The sequence below is a fragment of the Cebus imitator genome, unplaced genomic scaffold (genome assembly GCF_001604975.1).
Source record: "Cebus imitator isolate Cc_AM_T3 unplaced genomic scaffold, Cebus_imitator-1.0 Scaffold510, whole genome shotgun sequence".
NCBI classification, from domain to species: Eukaryota; Metazoa; Chordata; class Mammalia; order Primates; family Cebidae; genus Cebus; species Cebus imitator.
Window position 1 is genome coordinate 936654 of NW_016107825.1, and position 24856 is coordinate 961509.

Consider the following 24856-nt stretch of genomic DNA (forward strand, 5'->3'; position numbering starts at 1 on the left):
CTGATTGTCCACAGCAAATGTTCTCTGTTAGAGAGAGAACTAGGTGGTACCGGAGGTTATGCAGACTGGCCATTCTAGAAGTGGCAGTCCTGGGGTGTGGCTGTGGCTGTGGGGAGGCAGGTGTGAGGGGATTCTGAGGAACCTCTCTCCAAAGCAAATCAGGGTATGGTGGTAACAAGGTGTGTTTTAGAATTTATTAACCAAAAACCTGCATTCTACTGTAGCTCATTATAACCAAGGCAGGGGCTTGATCAAAAACGCTCTCTTCCCTAACTCTCTAACCCAGGAGTACTTAAGTTACTACTACTCACTGAACGTGGCTCATCAGCATGTCGCACGGAAAAGGGCTTGAGCAGAAAGCTGATTCCAGGTGCTGCTGCACAGAGAGGAGGAGCTGCCTTCCAAACACTCACACCCGTATCCGTAAAACTCATTTTACTTACCAGTGCGAGACCCTTGGAAGTTAAACATTCATGTGCCTGGAACTATAGAGTAGACCGATTTCCTGATTCTAAACAGACTTTCGCAATGAGCCTTTTTCCTTATGGGCAGCTCTGCCGTGTGCATAGTGAGGCTTCTAGACCAGACAAATTTGAGATTGTATTATTTCGTTCTGTTGTGTTGTATTGTGTTGTTTTGTGTTGTCTTCTGTCCTGTCCTTTCCTGTCCTGTTCTTTTCCTTTCTCTTTTCTTTCCTTTCTTATTTTTAGCAACACCGTGATAATAAGAGGTAAGTTTTAAATGCCGACATCAATATTTGGGTCAGTGGGAAATAACAATTGTAGCAACCACTTTAAGCCCAGTTGCCTGTTATCTAGAATTTCTTCTCATAGAGGAAGCCATAGGCTGACCTTTATTTCACTATTTTGGAGTGCAATGAAGTTTCTCAGAGGTCAATTTATTTGCCCAAATAATTGCACAGCGATGTTCTGCCTGCATTATATATATATCATGCTGATTTTAAGATAATCGTACTCAAATGTATTTTCCTGCTATTTTTTCCACAAGACTCCTTTGAATTCACTTAAAATCTTATTTTCTTTTGCAGACAGCCTCTGCCTGTGGAGATATTTGTCTTATGCATACCCCTTGTGTCTGGTTTTCTTTGTGCCCAGGCCTTCTGCCTTATCTAGTAGCCCGACCTATCCGGACCTGCCCTTCATTAGGATCTCCCCGCACCGGAACCCCGCTGCTGCTTCCGAGTCTCCCTTCAGCCCTCCGCATCCCTACATTAATCCCTACATGGACTACATCCGCTCCTTGCACAGCAGTCCGTCACTCTCCATGATCTCAGCAACTCGTGGGCTGAGCCCTACAGACGGTAAGTCCCGGATGGATTCTGCTTCCTGAGATCACACAGCCTTCTCCCCGCTCCTCACCCGGGGCGTGTATAAAGTAGACCTGATGGTTGCCGAGTGTTTTCCATGTGCCAGGCGCTGTACTTTGTGCCTTACTTGCATGACTGCATTACAGTGTTGTAACACCTCATTGGCGGTGGTGTTAATTATCTCCATTTTCAGGTCAGAATAGCAGTGTGCAGTGGATTTACTTGCAACCCAGTCATCCCATGGCTAGTAAGGGGCAGAGGTGGAATTCAAAGCAAAATCTTTCTGACCTCAAATCCCTGCTGGTAACTAGGGTTCTGTTCTGCTGCTTCACATGTGATTAGACTGGCCCTGTAGCCATTCATGCACGTGTATGTGTAACGTGAGTGTTTTACTCACTTTCTGATGAACACTTTTCTGTTCTGTGAGTCTGAGAGGCACATTTATACAGATGTGTCTGTTAGAGCAGTTTCCCCAACTCTAGTGTGCCTATGAATCACCTGGGGAGCCTGATAAAAGGCGATTCTTTTTTTCCCATCAGATGGGAACAGATGGGGCCCGAGATTCTGTGCTTCTCAAAACCTGCCAGGTGATGTTAGTGCTATGGCTACCTGGACCACATTCTGAGTGGCAAGGTCTAAGAAAATATGATGGTCCGGGGCTGTTGCATGTGCTTTCTATCCTTGGCCATGCCACATGAAAGAAGAAGAATGTACTGGGAAAGGAAATGAGCTTAGACTTGATCGTACTTGATGCTCATTTTAGGCTCTCAAGGATTAAATTCCTGTTGGTTCTATTAGTCTCCCTATTACTTTTCACATGACTCTTCTTAATTGGATCTGTGTATTCTCCTGGTGCCAACTTATAAACTGGTCCTCTGATTCAGGAAAAGTATTTTCTGTCTCATGCAAACATAGAAATTCACTTGCCCAACAATGACTGGAATCTGAATCAAGGTCCAGCATTGCATCACCTATTAATTGCAGGTAGCAGGCTATGAATTCTTTGTAGGAGATCAAAAGTCACCACTGCCTGTCCCACTTCAGAGAAACACCAGGCATTTCATTTCACTGAGCAGTGCTTGATGCAGCTTCCATGCCCAATTCATGTTCTCTGTGTAGACTTCTTCCTGAGGCTGGGTGTGCATGGTGGGAAGCTGCATGAAGTGTCTCAGGAAATACCCACTCACTTGTGTTTTCAGAAATAGCTTTCCTTCAGCAACAGCCACTTTTTTTTGATTCAGTGCAGTGAATTTGATAAGTTAGTAATATGAATAGCTAAATAATAAGTTTTACTCTTTGAGCAGGACTCACATTTCATTTTATTTTGAGACAGGGTCTCACCTTGTTCCCCAGGCTGGAATGCCATGGTGCAATCTCAGCTCTCTGTAGCCTGGACTTCCTGGGTTCAAGTCATGTTCCTGCCTCAGTCCTCTAAGTAACTGGGACCACTGGTGCACATCACCATGCCTGGCTAATTTTTAATATTTTTTGTTCATCTTTATATTATAGATTATGAAGGTGTAATATTTTCATACTATATTATATATAAAAATATTTATTTACATATTTGTTTTTTATTTTAGAGACAGGCTCTCACCATGTTGCCCAGGCTGGTCTCGAACTTCTGAGCCCAAGCGATCCTATCACCTCAGCTTCCCAAAGAGCTGGGATTATAGACATGAGTCACCTTGCCCGGCCCCTAAATACATAAACGAATGAACGAATGAATGAAAGAATGCCACATGTTCTGCGGCAGCCCTGCATCTCACACCCACAGAAACCCGTACTCTCATTAAGCTGCATGTGCCAGCGTTGACCATGCTCCTTTCCCTAATTCAGTTGGGCCTGTAATGGAAGGCATGGAGGTGTGGCTTTCCTCGCCCCAGTGTCTGGGCATGCTGGTGGCCCTGTGCAGAGGGACTGGGTCCTGTGTATTGTCCGCCCACTCACGATGCCTGGCTGGGACCATGGGTGCTCAGGAAGGAGCTGCTGAACAAGATACAGGAGCACCCGGGACAGCTCCTGGGCTCGTCAGAGGCTGTGCACGGCTCTGAGAGGGTCCAGTTCACAAAGGCAGGTCCCCAGGATGTTAGAGGCTGGGTTTCTTTTGAACAAAAGAACTGCATGACGTGTTTGGAGAGGGTCGGCCTGCAGGTATGCGTGAGGGATGGGAGGGGAGAGAGGACTTTCCTCCGCAGGTAACCAAGGGCAGGAGAGGGTTAACACAGCAGGGGCCTAGGGTGGGGTAAGCAGAAAGTTGATTGCTGAGGTGGAATCAGTAGGATTTGAAAACAGAGCGACCACGGAGACGACAGCCATTGTCCACTTTGAGCCAGGAGAGATTAGGAGGAGAGGGGCAGGTCATTACAAGGACAAGGTGAACACAGGTTAATTCCGGAGCTGCCTTTACCTGGCTGTCTGAGGGTGTCTACCTGCTGTGACTGCCACCTAGATCGGTAAGGCCCAGGTTGTGGGCACAGCACCCCATGAGAATATGCCAAGTGGGCTGTCCTCACTCATGGGTGCTGGCAATGGGAGGAACTCAAACAGACAGCTGGAGCTTCTTGAAGATAAAGTAAGATTGTTAGAAAATTGGATCTTCAAACTAGAAGGCTGGCTGCCAGCCAATGAAAGGACACTTTTCCTTCAGCTGTTTCAGAAAAAGCCTCGGGGCAGCCCAGCGGGACTGAGTGAGCCAGCGGGGAGGGGCCGGAGTGGGAGGTGGCTGGAACCTGCAGTTCACCCTGGCACTTGGGGAGAGGGGTGTCTTCTGAAGCTCTGAGATCAAGTGCCACCGTAGCCACAGGCTGCAGGGAGCTGCCACCAAGAGTAGCCCGAAGTATCTGCTGAAATAGGTACTCGGAGGCAGAAGAGGGCGTCTGTGAAGAGACAGAGCCAAGCTTGAGTGATACTCACAAAGGCAGATTGAGGCATATCCACTCCGATATACTTCAGCCTCCCAGGGGGTTGTATCCTAATGCCCTCATTCCTGGTGATGATTTGCATAGACGTGGTGATAGAAATTTTAGAAGCAGGCCAGATGAGGTGGCTCACACTTGTAATCCCAGCACTTTGGGAGGCTGAGGTAGGTGGATCCCCTGAGCTCAGGAGTTTGAGACTAACCTAGGCAACATGGTGAAACCCCGTCTCTACTAAAAATACAAAAACTATCTGGGTGTGAGGCCAGACACAGGGCCTTACACCTATAATCTCAGCACCGTGGGAGGCTGAGGTGAGCAGATCACTTGAGGTCAGGAGTTCGAGATCAACCTGGCCAATATGGTGAAACCCCAGGCATGGTAGCAGGGGCCTGTAATCCCAGCTACAGTGGAGGCTGAGGCAGGAGAATCGCTTGAACCTGGGAGGTGGAGATTGCAGTGAGCCAAGGTCATGCCATTGCACTCCAGCCTGGGTAACAAGAGCGAAACTCCGTCTCAAAAAAAAAAAAAATATAGAAAGTTATTTCTCACAGTTCTGGGGCCTAGAAAGTCCCAGACAAAGGTGCTGGCCAGGTACAATTCACTGTCAGGCCTTTTATCTTGGCTGGTAGACGGCCGTCATCTTACATGACCTCTTAGGGAAAGCGAGCTCCCTGGGGTCTCTGCCCCTCAGGACATTAATCCTACCAATCAGGGCCACATCCTTATGACCTCATTTAACCTTGATTACCTCCTAACAGCCCCACCTCCAAATAGTCAGTGACCTTGGGAGTTAGGGCTTCAACGTGAATTTGGAGGTGACACAAACGTTCGGCTCACAGCATTGCCGTGTTGTGTCTTAAAAAAAACATAATCCCGATTTTATTTTATGTCATTGTTTGATTCACTGGGGTTTCTGTCACGCCCAGTAAGTTAGGAACAGAAGGAAACCTGGCAGTTTGTGGGGGAGGGGGCTGCCTTTGTTTCAGATCCGTCTCCCCGTGTGAGTGCCTCCAACAGATGGTGTCCCTGAACTGAGCTTCTGGTCCCCCAGGGCACCCTGCCTGCCAGTCAAGGGCCCTGGGGGAGCTGAGGAGCACGGCTGAGAAGCGCTGGAACAGTCGCTGGGACTGAGCTTGCTGTAATTGATGGTAACGCATGTCTAATGACCGTAATTAGGCCAGCAGCAGTGTACAGGGAACACAAAGGCCCAGTGCTGAGGGAGATGCAGGTGCCACCCAAATGGCAGCTGGCAGGGCAGACGTCCCCAGCATGGACTGATGGTGGGGACCAAGGCACAGTGGTTCTCCTGGGTAACTTCACTTTTTAAGTTTTGCTTTTGCTCTTAATATATTGCAAAAATGCATTTTTTGTTTTTGTTTTTTGGGGGACGGAGCCTTGCTCTGTNGGGTTTTGCCATGTTGCCTATGTTGGTCTCAAAATACTGAGCTCAAGCGATCTACCTGCCTCTACCTCCCAAAGTGCTAGGATTACAGGCATGAACCACTTGCCTGGCCAAGATTCACATTTAAAATATAAAAATAAAATATAAGTTAGATTTTCTGCTTCACATTTTATTTTGCAATTGAAGAACTGGAGAATCACCTCCATCAAGTACTTGGGAGTTGGCAGAAATGACTAACAAGGAGAGTATACTGAAGGGGAGGGAGAGGTTAGCTGACCATGAACTTGGAATTTTGCCTGGCTTGTGGAAATTTATTCATGCCCATGGAAAGTCATACCACTAAACTACTGAAATCGCTCTTATCATCTGCTTTCCATAGCATTTGATGATGAGTATAAAGAAAACATTCTTTGACTGGTTGATTTGCCTTCCTTTTCTTGCCTCTCAAGAATCCAGTTAATACAATCAAATATAAGTAATATGACTAGTATTTCTCTTGTGGCGTAAGGTTTTTTTCCCTTAAATCTCTATCTTTACCATGTATCATTTATAAAAAGTGTATGAAACAAATATAAAATACCCTCAAACCTATCGCTAGATGCTGGTATTTCTAGATAATAATTGTGAAACTTTTATTGATTGAATGCTAAGTGGTAAGCATGTTGCATACATCATTTAATTTTTGCTCCTGACGACTTCATGGAGCCAGTTTAAATCCAGATCTCTGTGAGTCTGGAGGCCACCCTCAGAACTGCTACAATATCTTGCTGCTTTTGCATGAAAATTGGCAGGTAGAAGCCGATTATTATCCTGTTAGAAAGCTGAGTCTTGGCAGTAAATTGCTCCAGATTGATAGGTATATTTTCTTTTTGATTTCGTAATGAAAAAAAGGAAAAGAGAGCTTTTAAATTATGGAACGCAAAATTGTAGCTTATCATTCAGTTGTGTTATTAAAGCTCTGCTGTCTTTTTTCATACTGGTAAATCCTGACTTTTCATGTGAGTGAGAGTTAACTCAGACACTCTTGTCAGAAAGCTTGCAGAAGTATTTTAAGTATGTCTGGAAAGATATCATATTCATCTAAGTTGTCTACTCTTGTAAGAAATGCAAACATACGGCGATTTGATATAAGAAATGATTTTATTTGGGGAGGCAAATGTCGTTATATACATATATACTTTTTAATCATTCTGATTTATTGATAACTTCTTAGACCAACATCGAAAACTTTGTAATGCATTTCACTTTTTTCTATTCTTGTCATTCAGTTTTATGTTCAAATAAAAGATGTCTAATAGACGTAAGAGCACAATTTGAGTTAAAGGAGCTTTACTCTAATAAGCCGTAAAAGGAATTGCTGATGTGGGGTGTGTGATGGACTCTGAGATGCCTCAAGAGAAACTTTTAGTTGACCTTCTTTCACTAGTAACCATACATTTCTTGTCTCCTCCTAGCTCCCCATGCAGGAGTCAGCCCAGCAGAGTACTATCATCAGATGGCCCTGCTAACTGGCCAGCGCAGCCCCTATGCAGACATTATTCCCTCAGCTGCCACTGCCGGCACAGGGGCCATCCACATGGAATATCTTCATGCTATGGATAGTAAGTGACGGGGCTGTTTTCTGGAGTCTTGGGAAATGAGAAAGGCTATACTTTATAAAACAGAGAGGAAGATACAAAGATTAGGCGATTGTGTAACTTTTCAATCTGGAGGAGAAAGTGGAACCACCACCATTTGGTGCTCTGATTCCCTTGGTTTTCTGGAAGCTTCCACAGATTTGGACATCCTGGAACTCCTTGTTTAGCTCAAGGATACCAGTGAACTGGCAGATGCAGACAATTGTAATTGACAGTGATATACAAATATTAACTGGTCAAAAAATACCAGCCCATGTGACACAGTGAGATTCATCTCTACAAAAAATTAAAAACTAGCTGGGTGTAGTGGCATGTACCTGTAGTCCCTGCTACTCAGGAGGCTGAGGCAGAAGGATCACTTGAGCCCAAGAGGTCGATGCTGCAGTGAACCATGGTCATGCCATTGCACTCCAGCCTAGGTGACAGAGAGAGACACTGTCTCCCCTAACCAAAAAACTTTTTTCCTGCTGTCATTATCTTGATAACAAAATAAGGGAAAGGATTTGATATATGGATGGACTTCACCCTCTCATTCCTTGGTTTCATGGATTTTATGCTTTAAAAAATAATTTTAAAAAATACCTATTTTGGTTTTACCTTTTTGCCTTAAATGATTTCGTTTGACCCATATGTTTTCTTTACATTAAACAATTATATTTCACTAAGACCTTTTGTAGCTGCTGAATATATGAGAGGATCAGAATAGTTATCGATAGTTACCAAATAGCTTATTTGGAAAAAACTAAAACTTTTTTCCAAATCGGAAGGGGCTACTTTTAGTACCTAGCGATGGAATAAGATGAGATTCCTCGATGCATGTTGTGTCACTTATTTTGGGGTCCCTTAAGTGTGTAGTGATTTCTGTGGGTTACTTATGTAGACGCATAGACAAAGAAGCCTATAATTACCTCTTGTCAGAGCATTCTAGAGCTCTCATCTCTTCAGATCCTTAAGGACACATCTGTTTGCAGGGCGCTCTGAAGTGAACCTAAAGCATGAAGTGTATCCAACTCATACAACAGCAAAAGCCACTACCTTTGAATAGGAGAACAATATGACTTTGAGTAGGGCATTTTCTTGGAGTCTTGTTTGTTTTTCCTTGTAGCAGCGATTCACTTAGGCTTTTCCTTCTACAATCTCTTTGGATTCTTCTGTGACAGAGGGTGAGCCTATGTCAACTCCAGTTATTCAGTCCTGAGGCTTGAAATAGAATGAAGGTGATTGTTTCACACAGGGTTAAAAAATCTACAGCCTCAGTCTGCTCACCACCCACAACTACTTTTGTGTGTTTCATCGGAACACAAGAGTGTGTTGGTGTCCACCAGGAAGCTTGTTACCACATGGAAAGTAAAAGAAATGTGTTACATCTTCTGCAGGGGTTTTGTTGTTTGGCTTTGTAACATAGAGAGCTTACATTTCATATTCATCATCACCACATTTCAATTAGCGATTGTTGAAAAAAAGTTGCGTTATTATGCAAATCAGTTATTTAAAATCTGCAAATAAAGAATTAAAATAAGAGAGAATCCTTGGAAGGTCAGCCTACATTTCTTTCCCTATTTGATGAGAATGTGTTTAGTCAGGCAGTGGCGGTTTTTATCTAAATAAAGGATGAAGCTACCCTTTTACTTTGTAAAAACTAATTAAAGGAATTTTAATTTGCCTGAGTATATGGTAAATTGATTGTCATTAAGTAGGAATTTAGATGTCCTATCATTCATCACTTAAAAATAAACCTCCTTTTTCTTTGTCAGAATTTCTTATTAGAATAGAGAAGCAAAACAATTAACAAAAAGCCAGATCGGAGATATCTGTGTTAGAACAATAAGACTGCTCTGGCTTATATTTAAGAAGGAAGCTGTATGATCAGTGAAGAACTGGGCTCCTTCTCTTTTGGCTATTTTGAAAATGCTTACCTTGTCTTTAGCAACTCCCTTCAACAGAGTATCCCAAATCACTATCCCCAAATGCTGAGTTTCTCTTCTTTTGCTTGGTTATTAAGGAGTTGGGAAGAACATATTAAAGGACTGGAAAGTTCTTAAGGCATTATATTCTTTTCCTCTAAAGCAATTGAAGTAGCACTTATTAATAGTTATTTAGTTAGAATATAAGAAGATTACCCAGAAACTTTGACCATACAAGGAAGTGAAACACTAATCCTCAATTTCTATAGTGGATGTCCATCTGCAGTGGTAGATCGAAACCTGGGATCTGTCTGGTCACTCTGATCCCATGTTACAGATACTTAGGACTTAATTAGCACAACCCTCAGTAAACTGGGTTCAGTGAGCACCTGCCTCTTAATTAGTGGGCATATCTGGGTTTCAGCAAGATGTAGGGCAGAGTGTTTATACGTAGCTTGTTAGGATAAACTCGTCTGTTTATGGCTCCAATTCTACCTCTTAGGGGTTGGAGTGACCCTAAATGGAATGAGAGGAAGTACTCCCTATAAGGAATATTCTAGAGATGAGGGCCCCTGAAGACCACACTGTTTATATTGGTGGAAACAAATAAGAGTCAGTCATGGAAGGAAAAACGCAGAGAGGAAAGATTCCAGACCAGGCTGAAAGCAAGCCAAAGGGTTTCATGGAAGGGGTGAAAGGGTCTTGAGAGACCCTTCACCCTCTTTAGAGGTTGTGAGGAGGATCTAAGGCTCTTGGTGTTTGAGAGCATCAAATGGGCTTCTTTGCATCACAATTAGTTAGTGATGTAAAAAGTTAGAGATTTTCTAGGGATGTATCAGGATGGATAACAGGATGTCTAGCATATGCTGTCAACTTCTAGCTGCCAATGATCACTGAGTACCATTGAGAAGGACAGTTTTTGTCCAGGATTATATGGAAGTTGACAATAAATCTGGCTTGTCCTTGGAGTTACTTGGAAATGACATGTATTTCTTCACTGAAAAACTTCCATGATGGAATTAGCCTCTCATGGTGAGTAAATGTGAAGGAGTGGTGTGAAAGTTTGAGGCAGATGCCATTGTAAACGTAAGATGCTGATTTAAATGCCTAAAAATATGCACATCGTTGGGATTGCTGTTTTGTACTAACATTCTCTAAATCAGGCTGTTCTAAATGAAGGAATTCATTTTAGATGTGCCTGAAAGAAAAATTTGAGTAGGTACCACATTCATCGTTCAAGTTGGTTTTTAAGTTTTATGCATGGGTGGTGCTAACTTACTAAATTTCAGCTTGTGGATTTTTTTTCCTTATTTCTGTAGTATTGAGAATAAAGTCTTTCATATTCGTCTGTCCCGTTTTATTGAATTATCTCTAAGCATGTTGGATTGTTATCTTCTGTCAAGAACCATATCTGTTGAAAAAAATACTCCCAAAGAATTTTCTGGAGACCAAGAGCCTGGACATCTATTTAATTAAGAAAGATTACCTAGTACTGCAGTTTTTCTGGGTACTGTAAAATTGCCATGTTCCTATAAACTGGTGTACTCATTCCGTGAGATGTTAGAAACCCTTCATTTTACTTAAAACTAATCGTATTTGGTTTGCCTCTTACCTGGTGGGATTATGCTGTATTCTTTTATTAAACTTTAGTTTCATGACTCTGTAAGGTAACCGTGACCTTCAAAAAGGCAAATGGACTTGTGGGCCACATTCATCTCTTTGTCTTGAAATTCAGATCTCTAATATCTACCAAATTTGAATGCAAATTGGCATTTAATTTTGAACTCTTTGGGAAGAAACCATTTTATTAAGTTGGGATGTGTTTAAGTTTGAGTTACTCACCTCCAGAGTTGGACTCCAGATTAAGACTTCATCATTGGAATCCTCTTGAAGGTTAAAAATTTGAATAAATATGTTACCCCTTATTGGGTCTGACTGGAGAAACAAGGTCCAGAGAAGAGTTAAAATGCCCTATTGGCTCATTGTACCTCATTATCATGCTCACAAGGGTTTCTCCTCCACCTTGGAAAATCTGTAAACAAGCAACATCCCCAGCTTTTAAATGTTTCTTGGGATTTATCCTCTTAGATGATGGGGAATGTAGGGCAGAAGTCCTCAACCTCGGCGATATTTGGGCCAGATAATTCTTTATTGTGGGGGAGAATGACCCTGCTACATTATAGGATGTTCTGTAGCATCCTTAGATTCTACGCTCTAAATTCCAATAGCACCCCTGAGTCCTGAAAACCAGAATATCTCCAGATGTTGTCAGATGTCCCTTGGGGGGCAAAATCTCTCTCACCTGAGAACCACTAATTCAGGGTAATTATTTAGAAGTTGTTTTAGTAATGATTTAAGTATACCATGGAGCAGCTAACTCTCGAAATCACTGGGCACTGAGAGCATAACTGAGCTGAATTTTTAATCTTAGGATACTTTAATTCATTTTTTTCCTTTGGCTCATGACTTAAAATGGTGTGTGTTGGGGTGGTGAGGGTGGTGTGTTGCAAGTGTGGGAATCACTGTCTTTGTCGCTTGTGGTGAATTAATGATGGGAATATCTAAGCAGCCGTCAGATGCATAAATCACCAGAAATGAAAGGGATAACACATAAAAGTCTCTCCCTTTTGTTTAGCAATTTATCATTTTGCTTGCACATTAATAAACAGAGCTCCCCCGAGGTAAACCCCTGGAAGATAAATATTTCTCCCTAATTTCCTCAATTGTAGCTAGTAGATCACATGGGGGAGGAGAGGTTCTTGTCACCACAAGTTGCCAGCTTCTTATCCTTCACTTCTTCCACGTAGGTGAGTGGCAATAAATAACCGGTATAGAGTCCAACTGCAGGTAATTAGGTTCTGTTTTGTTTATATAACAGGCACCAGATTCCCCAGCCCCAGGCTGTCAGCCAGGCCGAGCCGAAAACGTACACTGTCCATATCACCACTGTCCGATCACAGCTTTGACCTTCAGACCATGATAAGGACGTCTCCCAACTCCTTGGTCACGATTCTCAATAATTCCCGTAGCAGCTCTTCAGCAAGTGGCTCCTATGGTCACTTATCTGCAAGTGCAATCAGGTATGTATTTTCCTGAATCCATTATGTGTTTTTTAAATGTAATGTCAGCCCTTGTCTGCACCTGTAGTGATGCATTTTCAGTACCGACTGCCTAGGAGGAAGAGTAAAACCACATGATGCTGGGCGTATAGCAAGAGACAGGTCAGGTATCACAATGAATTGCAAAACCAGTTATTGGGCCTCAGATTATTTTCTATTTGCAGACGTTAGTCAATAGCCCATATATGGAAATAGCAGTTATTCAGTTATGGTGAAATCCACTTCGTAGAGACAGTGAGTATGGCAAATCTTTTTATACAGCCTTTTCCTTCTAATAATGTTCTCTAGAGAAAAACTGACTTCATACCTGGTTGTATGACATTACAACATGAACAAAATAAAAAGACCAGTCATGGCAGAAGTCTTGTCCTACAACTCTTTAGAGAAAAGAGTCCATTGGGAGGGAGAGAGGAATAGCAGGGCTTTTTTCTGATGAAAAATAAGTGCGGATGACTTGGAAAGTGTAGTTATCAGAGGGAATCTGGCAAAAGAAAATTTCTTTGTTTTTCTAAGTATTTTTAGGTTAATAGGAAAGATCCCTGTTTTGTCTATATACCTTTGTTAACCATGGATAGTTCCTTGCTTGATGGAAAGTGTTTTGACACTTCCTTGCATGAAGTACGTCACATTTGTTCTTACAAGCACAGACTCTTGTAAACATGATTAACATAAAATATTTCTCACTACTAATGATCAACTTGGACTGATGTCAATAAGTAAGAAATACAAGTAAGTTAGCATACAAATTTTAGGTGAGTTAGCTGATCATTTATTGTTTGAACTAAGCCAGCTCATAAATGGTTATTTGAGACATAGAATTAGTACTCTGATCAATTAATTTAGCAATCCTTTTATAAACTTTGGCTCTCATTTTCCCTAAATTTTTTGCTAATAATTTAAGGATTCAGTTAGTAGCAATCTTTTTGAATTATGGTTTTGTTAACTGTGAATAATTCCTTGCTTGAAAAGTACATACTAACAAATGTTTTCACTAGCCTTGGTTTTAATAAGTGAGGTTTTGTTTGCTTCTATGAATGGGCAGTAGATTTATTTGTTCATTGTTGGGTCTTTCATGGTAGATATACATGTTAGGGAAATCTCATCAGTTCAGAAAAAGAACTGTTTGCAGTAGCAAAATACCCACATTTATTAAAAATAATGAATACCCTTGTCTTTCCCTAATGTTCTCCATTACAGTTTTTTTTCTTGTTCAATTATCACCAATATTGTAGGCAAGTTAATATTTAAATGTGGTAAATCCTAATTTTAAATGATGTCATTTTCCGCTGCTTTTCTTTGTTCTTTTCATGTGGTCACTTAAGTGTGGAAACATGGAGAGCTGCAAGCAACCGTGCTCACATGAGAGCAGTCCGTGCACAGGGAGGGCTCCTGGGGCATTTTCTAGATTAACCACTGCAGTCACAAATATAAGCATTAGAGTTGAATATGTCTATGGTCAGATTCCAGCTTTGCCACCAACCAGCTATGCAAACCTAACTTACCCCTCAGCTCTTTGAAGTTTAGTCTTTACATTTGGGAACTATACATAAGACACTCCCTGTATAAGAAGAAGGCACATTTTACTAAAGCTGGTGTGGATCTGCAATGGCAGGATGAGATTCCTACCTGAGGTGAAGTTTCGGGGGGAGCTGAGCCGGGATGGTTCACCCAGGAGAAGAGGCACCACACACCTGTCTGTGCTACCCTGTTCTCCATCCCAGTCTGGCCCCATGGAAGCATGCCAGTCTCAGAACCCTGGCCTGCCTGTACCTGCACTCCTGGCATATATTCCCAGGTCATGGACTAACATGGACTGGAGACCATTTTACTGCAATTATGCAATTGTTATATGGCATGACTAGAAGTCATAGCATCCAAGTAGCAGAGATGTGGCATACAGTGATATTCACAAAAACAACACACAAAATCACTTCTGAACATTCATTTCTCTTGCTTCTATACTTTTTCCTGCCTCTTGCTCTCTGCCCAGCTCTCGACTTTTTACAGCATCTAAAGGACATAGATTATAATATGGTACAGAAATGGCCATGATGCTATCTTTATTTATTCTTGCCCCAGCATCCTGTCCTTAGTCCTTACAGACTTCCTGGTGTCCTCGTCTTCACCCAGGTAAGCTAGTGTCAGTACTTACGAGACTGTCAATCTGCTGACTTGAAATCATCACTGCGCACCTTGTCTCCAAGGAGCTATATCATCCCTCTTTATATCATTAGAGATGGAAGAAGAGATTCACTTAAAGACGAGTCAGGTCCTTGGAGGCTGCTACAGTTAGGTGAAAGAAAATGGGCCCATTGTGTCCTCAATTTTTTTTGCCTTGAGACTTTCGATTGCATCATTCTTGTCCCAGTACAATCTCTCCCCCTTTAGTACACATTTGCTATATTTTAGGACAATACTGTGTGTCTTTTCTCACACATAGCAGGTAATGCAGACTACCCAAGATGAGATCAGCTTCCCATCTAATGATGATAATCATTGTTATCATTGGCACCACTTGCCAGTTCTTTAGCCAAAGGAATGCTAGTGCCTTGCTTACACTGCCTCTATGTTTCATTTTGTGATATCAGAAACTGATTTCAGCAATAATCAATTAGGGGTAGCACCAGTAGGACAGGGCAAGGAAAGGAAACAAGGAGACATCTGGGAAAGGTAGCTAGCTTTCTCAATAGTGAAAGGTATGAGAGAGAAAGTGGACTTCAGGTCCATTTAGTCTCTGCGACCTGCTAAGTCACAGGGCAGGTGCAAGGCTCAGGCTCACTCACCATTCTCACATCACAGCTCTTCGGCAAAGCAAGTGGTGCTATTCTGTTTTCTTTTTCTTTTCTTTTTTTTTTTTTTTAAGACAGAGTTTTACTCTTTTTCCCAAGTGGCATGATCTTGGTTCACTGCAACCCGCCCCAGCCGCCGGGTTCAGGTGATTCTCCTATCTCAGCCTCTCGAGTAGCTGGGATTATAGGGGCTCGCCACCACGCCCAGCTAATTTTTGTATTTTTAGTAGAGACAGGGTTTCCCCATGTTGACCAGGGTGTTCTCGAACTCCTGACCTCAGGCGATCCACCCATCTGGGCCTCCCAAAGTGCTAGGATTACAGGCATGAGCCACCGCGCCTGGCCTTACTCTTGTTTTACACCTAAGCCCAGTGGGTCTTTGCAAGATGAAGTTAGCAAAGTTCCGTGCCTGCTGGGCATCAGCACTAGCACTCCAGTTTCCTGCTTGTTAAACACACTTGACTTTCACACTTACATGTTTTCTGATACCTAATTTGCTGTTGGTATTGGCAGTGCATCAGTAATTATGTTTACATTTCTAAACATGTTATTAAATGTTTAAAGATACTCATTCAGTATCTAAGAAATGCTATTGCTGTCTCCTTCACATCTATGCCCTAGTGCAAATGCTGTTCTCAAAGATGCCTGTTATAGCATTTACCACTATTTGACATTTCCATATTTGCTTTCTCCTTTAGTAGTCTGCTATTCATTTCTTTCCAATAGAACAGAAGCACCAAAGAGCAAACGTCTGTGTGCCTCTTGTCCCCACCCCTGTGACACCTGCATTCTCTCAAATTGACACCATTCAGTAAATAGTTATTGAGTGAATAAATTAAGGAGCTCTCCCAAGAGTAATTAGGATTCTCATCATCATCTTATTAAAGTAAGTTTCTACATGGTAGATAAATAATTCTGGTTTTCTGAAAGTTGCAATCTATATGAGTGTTATGTTATTAACTGGCTGTAGATTGGTAGAAACAGAGACAGAGGGATGGATACAAAATAAACGATTAAAAAAGCAAATGCCTATCTTAAGTTTGTGTGTGGCTTTTGTGTTTATATATTTACTTAATAATCCAGAGTACTATAAAAATATCGTGTAAATTAATATTAATTCACAAAAGCCCATTGGCATATTATAAAAGTACTTGGTTATGTCAGATTTTTAAAAATGCATTGTCTAGACATACATGACAAGTCTTTTTAAATCTCATAATTAAAATAGCTTTCAAAAATAACTCCATGCACACTGCAAAGTATGTTATAAAACATTCTTTGTTTCAAGAAGTTGCGTGTTCTCAATCACCCAGAAGACTCCCATCTAAGACTAGATAATTTATATTTATCAAATACAGCCAGTAACCCCCCAACTCTACATAGTTAAGACTAATGTTGTAAATAGCCAATGAATCACAGTAGATTAAAACAGATTACCTTTGCTAAAACCTTCTCGCTCAGGAAATTGAGCCACCACTGGAAGAGAAGGTGTTTTAAGTGACCCCCATCTTCTGTCATCTTCCAGCAAATGTAAATGGTATGAAGAAATGAGTACCTCACTCATTTCTAACCCATTGGGTATCACTCTCACTTTCTATTGAATGGCTACATTGAAAGTAGTTTTATATTCTTAGTAGTTTTAAGTCTGGTGTGACCAGGGAAGAGATCTCAGTGAAAATGACATTCCCATGTTGCACATCACCCCACTGAGTGCCACAAGATTGCCAGCTTCACAAGACTGTTCAGGGTTTTTCTGCTGCCAACACTGATGAGCTTAGCCTGATGACCAGAAGGCAAGTTGTGCTTTCTGTTTTGTGTGTCATTAGCCCTCTCCGACACTAGGACCCTGGAGTAACGGTGCATCTGGCAGGTCCACTGATGCTGCCTGAGGCAGGGTAGGAGTCAGCTCGGCCTCCATAGCTCCTTGGCTCTGTGCTTTGTAAACACCTTGTTTAGGTTCAAGAAATAACACACCAATGAGTTGAGAAACATGCTGAAGAACAGATGAAGACAATGCCAAATTACCGATGTCTTTAAAATTCTCATTCCGTCTTCTAAAAATTAGGAGATGACATTCCCTTCCCCCATTTTCAGTAAAATAATTAATACTACATTAAAACGATAGCTCTCATTTACTTCCTTAAAAGTAATTATCATTACCTGATGCAGTTGTTTTACATAGTATTTCATTTAATAATTATTAATTCTCCAAATATTTAGCTGAGTTTTATGTTAGTCACTGTACTGGGGGAATGGGAGCTACACAAATGCCTGAGAGAAACACAACACCAACCTTCATAGAACTTAGGGAAGGGAAAAGCCTCTAAGCATATACAGATGAATGAACACAGGAATGAATGAATGAACAAAGGAGCTTGTAAGGGTTCTCATCAGTGCTGTAAAGGAAGTGACTCAATGTTAAGAAAGAATAGCACCAAGGGCCTAATTCACAGGACTGGCCAGTGACTTATAGGACGATGACAAGCCACCCTGGAAAGCTTTGTACAACTTTGTAAGAAGAAGGCCGAGCAGATGAAGGCCCTTAGGTGGGAGGAGTAGGGCATTGGAGTAACCGTCAGCAGATGACAGCTAAACACGGGTTAGCCAAGGCACAAGGCTGGTGACACAGGCAGGGGTCAGGTTCCACCACAGCATCTTGGACCAGAGATCTAAGGGAAATAGGAAGGGCCTAAGATCTAGAGGCTTAGATCTAGAAGACCAGAGGTCTGAGGGTCTTCCCTGGAGGCCTCCACAAGGCTGTTTAATTTTACAGATGAGGAAACTGATATTCAGAGAGGTTAGCAGGCTGAGTCAAAGGCATTCAGTTACTCACATGACAGAACCATGTTTTCCACCTGGTGGGTCTGAGTGTCCTCTTTCTGTTTACCAAACACACTGTTTTCTCTCTTAGAAGTCCTCAAATGAGAAGCATGGTGAAAAGGATTGGTGGGAAATGCTATTTATAATAGAAATAATAATACCTGATGATGTTTTGAGGAGACTGATTATGCATAAATTAACATACGGTTTTTTTAACCACGTCTAACATGCCTGACGAGCCGGATCTCATGTGAGAGTGTGTTACCACTGTTCACGTTGATGGAGGTCATACCTATTTGGCTGCTTAATGGCAAGTAGCTTTTCAGCTTTTTAGATCACTTTCATAATGTAAAGCCTAATGTATTTTTCTCCAAAGCATTAGTCAGCATATGCCCAAATGTAAATGTTGAGACACGTAAGAGTCTGTGGGCCTTTATTCGTGTACTCTTTACTTCTGAGGCTGGGCTGTGTTTCCAATAAATAAACTTGCCCCGGGAACTTTTATAGATGGAAGTGGAAGCTTTATTCTTATTTATTTATTTATTTTCTGTGACAAAGTCTTGCTCTGTTGCCAGGCTGGAGTGCAGTGGCGCTATCTCAGCTCATTGCAACCTCCGCCTCCCAGGTTCAAGCAGTTCTCCTGCCTCAGCCTCCCAAGCAGCTGGAACTACAGGCGTGAGCCACCACACCCAGCTAATTTTTTTGTATTTTTAGTAGAGACAGGGTTTCACCATGTTGGCAAGGATGGTTTCCATCTCTTGACCTCGTGATCCACCCACCTTGTTCTCCCAAAGTGCTGGGATTATAAGCCTAAGACACTGCGCCCAGCCTGGAAGCTTTATTTTTTTCCCTTCTCAAATAGAAGCACATGCGTGCATGTGTATCCCTGCACATATACAAGTAATGATAGCTGTTGGCCCATTCTCTGCAAAACTGGAAAAAAAAAATGGTTCTTCAAATGGCAGCTATTGTGCAGCAAATGCCACAGCTGTAACCAGAATGAGGATGACCTCTTAGTGCAACAGTCACAAAGTAGCCAGGATGTTTGGCTTCGGTTTGAATGTGTCTGTCTCCCCTCTTTTCTTAAAGTCAGTTTCCCACATTTTGGTACCATGTTATCTCAGTGTTATCTCAACTCCTTAAAACAGGAGTTGCCTGACTTGACTTCCAGTATTGGTTTCATGAGCAAAAGAGGTAGGAGAGGTGGGATACTCATTGGATTCGTCTTTAGCCTGTAGAAAACTAGGTTTGTTGCAGCATGAAGTTTCTTAATTCCAGTGCCCTGAACTAAAGGAGTACATCCTGATACTATTTCATGAGTTTCTTTTAAGGATACTGCAAAAATTCAAACTTGAATGAAATTTAACAACCAGGCTGGGCGCAGTGGCTCACACCTATAATCTCAACATTTTGGGAGGCCGAGGTGGGTGGATCACCTGAGGTCAGGAGTTTGAGACCAGCCTGACAAACATGGTGAAACTCTGTCTCTACTAAACATNATACAAAAAATTAGCCGGGCATGGTGGCTGATGCCTGTAATCCCAGCTACTCGGAAGGCTGAGGCAGGAGAATTGATTGAACCTGGGAGGTGGAGGTTGCAGTGAGCTGAGATTGTACCACTGCACTCCAGCCTGGGCAAGAGAGTGAGACTGTGTCTCAAAAATAAATAAAAAAAATAACTTTTTAACAAGCAAGGCAACAAGTGTTTATAGGTGGCTGGTAGACAGAGTTGATTTTTACATCTATATTTACAAGGCATTGCCCAAGAATCCAGAGGTGACACATATTCATTACTCTTCACATTGGACTGAGAACTGGTGCCTTTATGATGGAGCCTGATTACCACCCACACCTGGGCTTGCCTGTGGCTAAGTTCTCTAATGCACTGCCTGCCTGCCCATCTCTGTGCATGCCATGCTGGGTCATTGAGAGATTTCAGAGATGAACCTGAAAACTGAAGAGCCTTTCTTCCTGCTCAGCTTCTCACACCTCCTGTGCCCTTTCCCCACATATATTGTATGTTGGTACAGAAACCCTGGCACTGTGATAACATGGGAGTGAGATATTCCATGGCAACTCTAGGGAAAAGCTGTAATTTTAGGGAAGAGTTAAAAATGTCCTGTGGATTGAAATCATCAAACAATAAATAGTAGCTTTTACTTACTTTCCTCAATTGTTTTCTTTATTTTTATGTAAAAGCAAGTCTCTTGAATATTATAATCAGCTCTTATTTACCATTCCAGTTTAAAGGGCTACAGCAAGCCGTATTATGGCTGCTTTATTTATAGTACCATTGTTAAGGAGTCCAGCATATCCCACGTGCTCTTATTCCCTGCCATATATAGAATTCCAGAAGCATTTACAAAACATAGGCTTTTCTCATATACTATTTTAATTGGGTTTTATCCATTTGATTTGAATATTAATGACTTTGAAGTGCCTATATGTATAGTAGGGTGAATAAATGTTTAATGGTTGATTTTCTACAATACGAACTTATAGTGTTTCCATTTTATATATCATTTTGGGAATAAATATAAATTGGATTAGCAGATGGATCACAAGGGTTTCTATACAAATGTTGACTTACATCACTTCCTTGGTGTGAAAAAATAATATTTATGATGAAAGTCAAACATGATTATGCATTTCCAAGTTTGATGTATTAATTATAAATTATATATAACTTTCTGGTTACAGATGATTACTTTTTCTTTGGAAACATAAATGGGATTTGTATAAAGTACTCAGTTAAAACTTGCTAAATTAATGAATGAGATGCAGTATGTAGACTTTAGGACATTTATTTTGGTTGCTTAACAGTTTTCCTTACCTGTGCTCCATTGAGCTATTTTGGGTATAGTTTTTGAGATTCCCGGAAAGGAGACTTCATGTAAGTGAGGTGTTACTGTGCTGTTTACGGTAATGCTAAGAAACAAGGACTGATTTGCAAAATTTGACCACGCTTTTAAGATAACTGACAAAACTTTGTATGTCTGATTTCTGGTGTATATTTACATCAGAACTTTCTTAAAGATTCGGACTTTGAGAATTTTAAGTCTTTGTAAAAAAGAAATGGTTCCCAGTCAGACATCGATTTGTTAATCACCTTTAACTCAGCACAGTGCTCAATATGAAGATGAAACTGACTGAGAAGTTATCCTCATTTACACAGGCTCTGCACCTGGTGCAATCCCTTTTAAACTAAAAACCCAGTGACCATACATCTGTTCTGATTCGGAAGCTCTCTAACATCCACATTTTTCTTCTTATCTGCTCTTTAGTAAAATAAAGGGCAAATTAATTTTTAAATAAATTTATTCTGGCTGTATAATTGTTGCCCTAGAAGAGTGTTTCTCCAAGTGTATTGTGAGGAATACCAATCTCTAGAAGCTCTTCCACCTCGTGCTGCCAGCTGTGTCTGGAGTGGACATTAGGAATGCACAGAGAAGCAGGCCTGGGCTACGTTCCCAAGAGTTTGATGACCTTGCTACTGCTTTCTCTTTCCCTCCATTACACTCACTCACCTCAGAAGGCCTGTGACTGTGTTGCTTGGGAAGATCTAGGCCATCTGATACTTCCTTTCTACTGATCTTACTGACTAAATATAGATAAACAGTTACAAATCACATTTTTATAAATGTTTGTTGTTGTTGTCTTAAATTACCCCATCTTTCATGTAGTAATTATTTAGAAGCAAAAGCTATAAAAGTAATTTTTAAAAATAATATATTAATTGTTGAATACAGATAATCAGACTCATTGGAAAGAGTGGGGTGAACAGAAACATGAAGTCCATGAGGATGGGAAGTGCAGTGCCAAGCTTTTGACTGTAGGTTGTCCTGCTTTAGAGAAGGCATGAGAGATTATTAAAAATTTCAACCATAGGCCGAGTGCGGTGGCTCACACCTGTAATCCCAGCACTTTGAGAGGCTAGGATGGGCGGATCACTTGAGGGCAGGAGTTTAAGACCAGCCTGGCCAACATGTTGAAACCCCATATCTACTAAAAATACAAAAATTAGCCAGGCCTGGTGGCACATGCCTGTAATGCCAGCTACTTGGGAGGCTGAGGCAGGAGAATCACTTGAACTTGGGAAGTGGAGGTTGTAGCAAGCCAAGATCGTGCCACTGCACTCCAGTCTAGGCAACAGAGCAAGTCTCCATATCAAAAAAAAAAAAAAAAAAAAAAAAAAAAAAAAAAAAAAAAAAAAAAAAAAAAAAAAAAAAAAAAAAAAAAAAAAGGTCAGCAATAGTATTTGTGGTAAATTTGGAATGAATACATGAAGTATTTAGGAAGATTCTTATGTAGGGGCCCTAAAAGTAGAATTTACCTTTTGTTTTTAATTCTGATCTCTTTAAGCAGCAAAGTCTGTCCTGTGCCATTGAAGTGCCATAGACGGAAATAGATGTAGAGGCCAGCTTTGTTTGTATAATACTGCTTTGCAGACATGCTGTCAAATTGTAGTTTTCAGAGGATTTTGAGATGAGATGATGATCCTCGATTGTCCAGGTGTCAGTGACGTAACCACAAGTGTCCTTGTGAGAGAGAGGCAGGAGAGTCAAGTTAGGGTCAGAGGAGGAGGAAGGGGAGGCCTGAATGATATGGAGCCCTGAGCCGAGGAATGTAGGCAGCCTCCTGCAAACAGAAGAGGCAGGGAGGCTAGACCATCCTGAAGAATGCAGCCCCGCTGGCCCATTGCAGACTTCTGACTTCCAGAACTGTAAGGTAATAAGCAGTGTCTGTTGTTTTAAGCCACTCAGTTGCAGTGGCAACAGGGAACTAATAGACAATGAGGGAGAGATTTAGTCACTCGACGCAGTATTGCGCATCTGCTCTGCCAGGCACGGTACCCGGCCTCACTGGACCTTGCCTCCTAGACGGAGAGACAGAATGAGTTTTAGAGAGTACTGCATGCTGCCATGAGAATAGAATTGTCAGGCAGCAGAAAATGATTGAGCAAGGAGGAGCAGAGGGGCCTTGCTTGGATGGGGGCAGGTCTAAGAATGCTCCTCTGGGGAGGTGACGTTTAAGCTGGAACCTGAAGGTAAAAAAGGAAGTGGGCATGCTGAGCTTTGGAAGCCAAGGGTTCCAGGCAGGGGACACTGTGAATGCTGAAGGTACAGAGGACTCATGCTGTGACATGAGGCAAAAGGATGCAGGACTTCCCCCCCCCCCGCCGCCCCGTCTCTGCCCTTCCCTCTTGGATTTAAAGGACGAGGCTGTGGTGGCTCAGGTTTTCTTATCCCCCCAGTGGGAAGGCCTCAGGAGATTCTTTTCATACCTTGATCTTGCCCAAGAGAGTTGAGGGTGTGCCTGGGAAGCATCCTTTTTCATGGGCATTTTGTCTGTGACTCTTGACATCTGTGTGCCGTGCCCAGTCGTCACCCGTCCTCGGCCCCAGCAATCTGCAGGCAGTGTTCTGAGAGCAGAGGAGCCTTAACTCCCAAATCTGTTAAGTGATACTGTGTCAGAATTGAGAACTTGCTACTTTTGTCATCAAATTCTAAATTGGCTTTGTCATCTGGAGTGGAACAGCCCTCCTGCACACAGTCCCTGGCAAGAGCAGCAGCAGAAAGCCAAGGGCCAGCTCTTCTGGGTCCAGACAAGCTGTCCCATACCCTGCCCTGGCCCAGCTCTGTGCATGAGGAGGAGGAGAGTGTTTCTGTTGCTGGCTTCGTATGAATAAGCCCTGAAGGCTCACAGTCACTGTCCAGTCTGTGTTCCCTCATAGCCCTTGCAGTCTAACGGTTGATGTGGATTTTGGAGAACATTTATTCCCATCACATGGTTTTACCAGCAGAAAGGTAGGGACCCCTAATGGGGATATGACCAAAGCATGTCGAGAGCTTTCAGAACACCTACCCCTGTACACCAAGGAAAAGGAGGATTGTGGACCTAGGAAACTGCAGTGGGAATGCTGAGCCTTGTTTTTTGTAGGGACATCTCCTACATCTTTCTATTTTATTTATTTAGTTTTATTATTATTATTATTTTTGAGATGGAGTCTGGCTCTCGCACCCAGGCTGGAGTGCAGCAGCATGATTTCGGCTCACTGCAACCTCCGCTTCCCGGCTTCAGGTGATTCTCCTGCCTCAGCCTCCTGAGTAGCTGGGACTGCAGCTGGGCACCACCAAGCCCGGCTAGTTTTTGTATTTTTAGTAGAGACGAGGTTTCACCATGTTGGCCAGGCTGGTCTCAAACTCCTGACCTCAGGTGATCCACCCGTCTTGGCCTCCCACAGTGCTGGGGTTACAGGCGTGAGCCACCGCCCCCAGCCTCCTACATCTTTTTTAAAATGCACCTCCCCTATCTAGCTGTGAACACTTGTGAGTTACTTATGTATAAAATCAAGGGCATTTTTCACTTTGTGAAATGTTTTTTGAAGGTTCTCTATTTTTAATTAGGTACTGACTTTTTAAACCTGCAAATGTCATGCCTCCCAGAATTAGAAGTGTAAATGACCTTCAGGGACCCCCTCCCATCTCTGTCAGTTAATCCAGGCTCCTAGAACCCTGGAAAGGTGTTTGGAGATACCCATAAAGTCTGTGTGCCTTGGTGATCATATGTGAAGTGGGTTATTTTGGTTTTTGTTTATTTAATGAATAGAATAACGTAGTTACACTTAGTAATACTCATTCACCCAAAGGACGGGGGGCTGCTAAATCATTGTGTTTTTTGATGAATGGCTTGTACACTGAAAAATAAATTGGACAAACTGGCATAGAGCTCAGTGAACATGAAATCAGCTATTAGAAGAAAGCTTGTGAACAAATTCTGAGGCAGATATGCATCTTTTGATTAATGCCCTATCAATCATCCACACAGCTACTTTAGCTAAGTCTTGCCATAATCATTCATGCCTGCTTTTGGAAACACTGGCAGCAAGTGTAACGTCGCAGAAACAGAATATTACTACTGATTTCCCCCTAACTTA

At 42.1% G+C, this 24856-nt stretch overlaps 1 protein-coding gene across 4 annotated transcripts in view; it reads left to right on the forward strand.

Moving 5' to 3' along the window:
• The window catches only part of GLI3 (GLI family zinc finger 3), a 286664-nt gene that overhangs the window by 187670 nt on the left and 74138 nt on the right, over positions 1–24856 (forward strand). For all 4 annotated transcript variants that reach the window (XM_017513998.2, XM_017514000.2, XM_037733278.1 and 1 more), the window contains 3 exons: positions 1116–1321; positions 7105–7251; positions 12070–12271. In XM_017513998.2, the coding sequence (XP_017369487.1) occupies positions 1116–1321; positions 7105–7251; positions 12070–12271 (555 nt within the window). The remainder of the gene's footprint in view (positions 1–1115; positions 1322–7104; positions 7252–12069; positions 12272–24856) is intronic.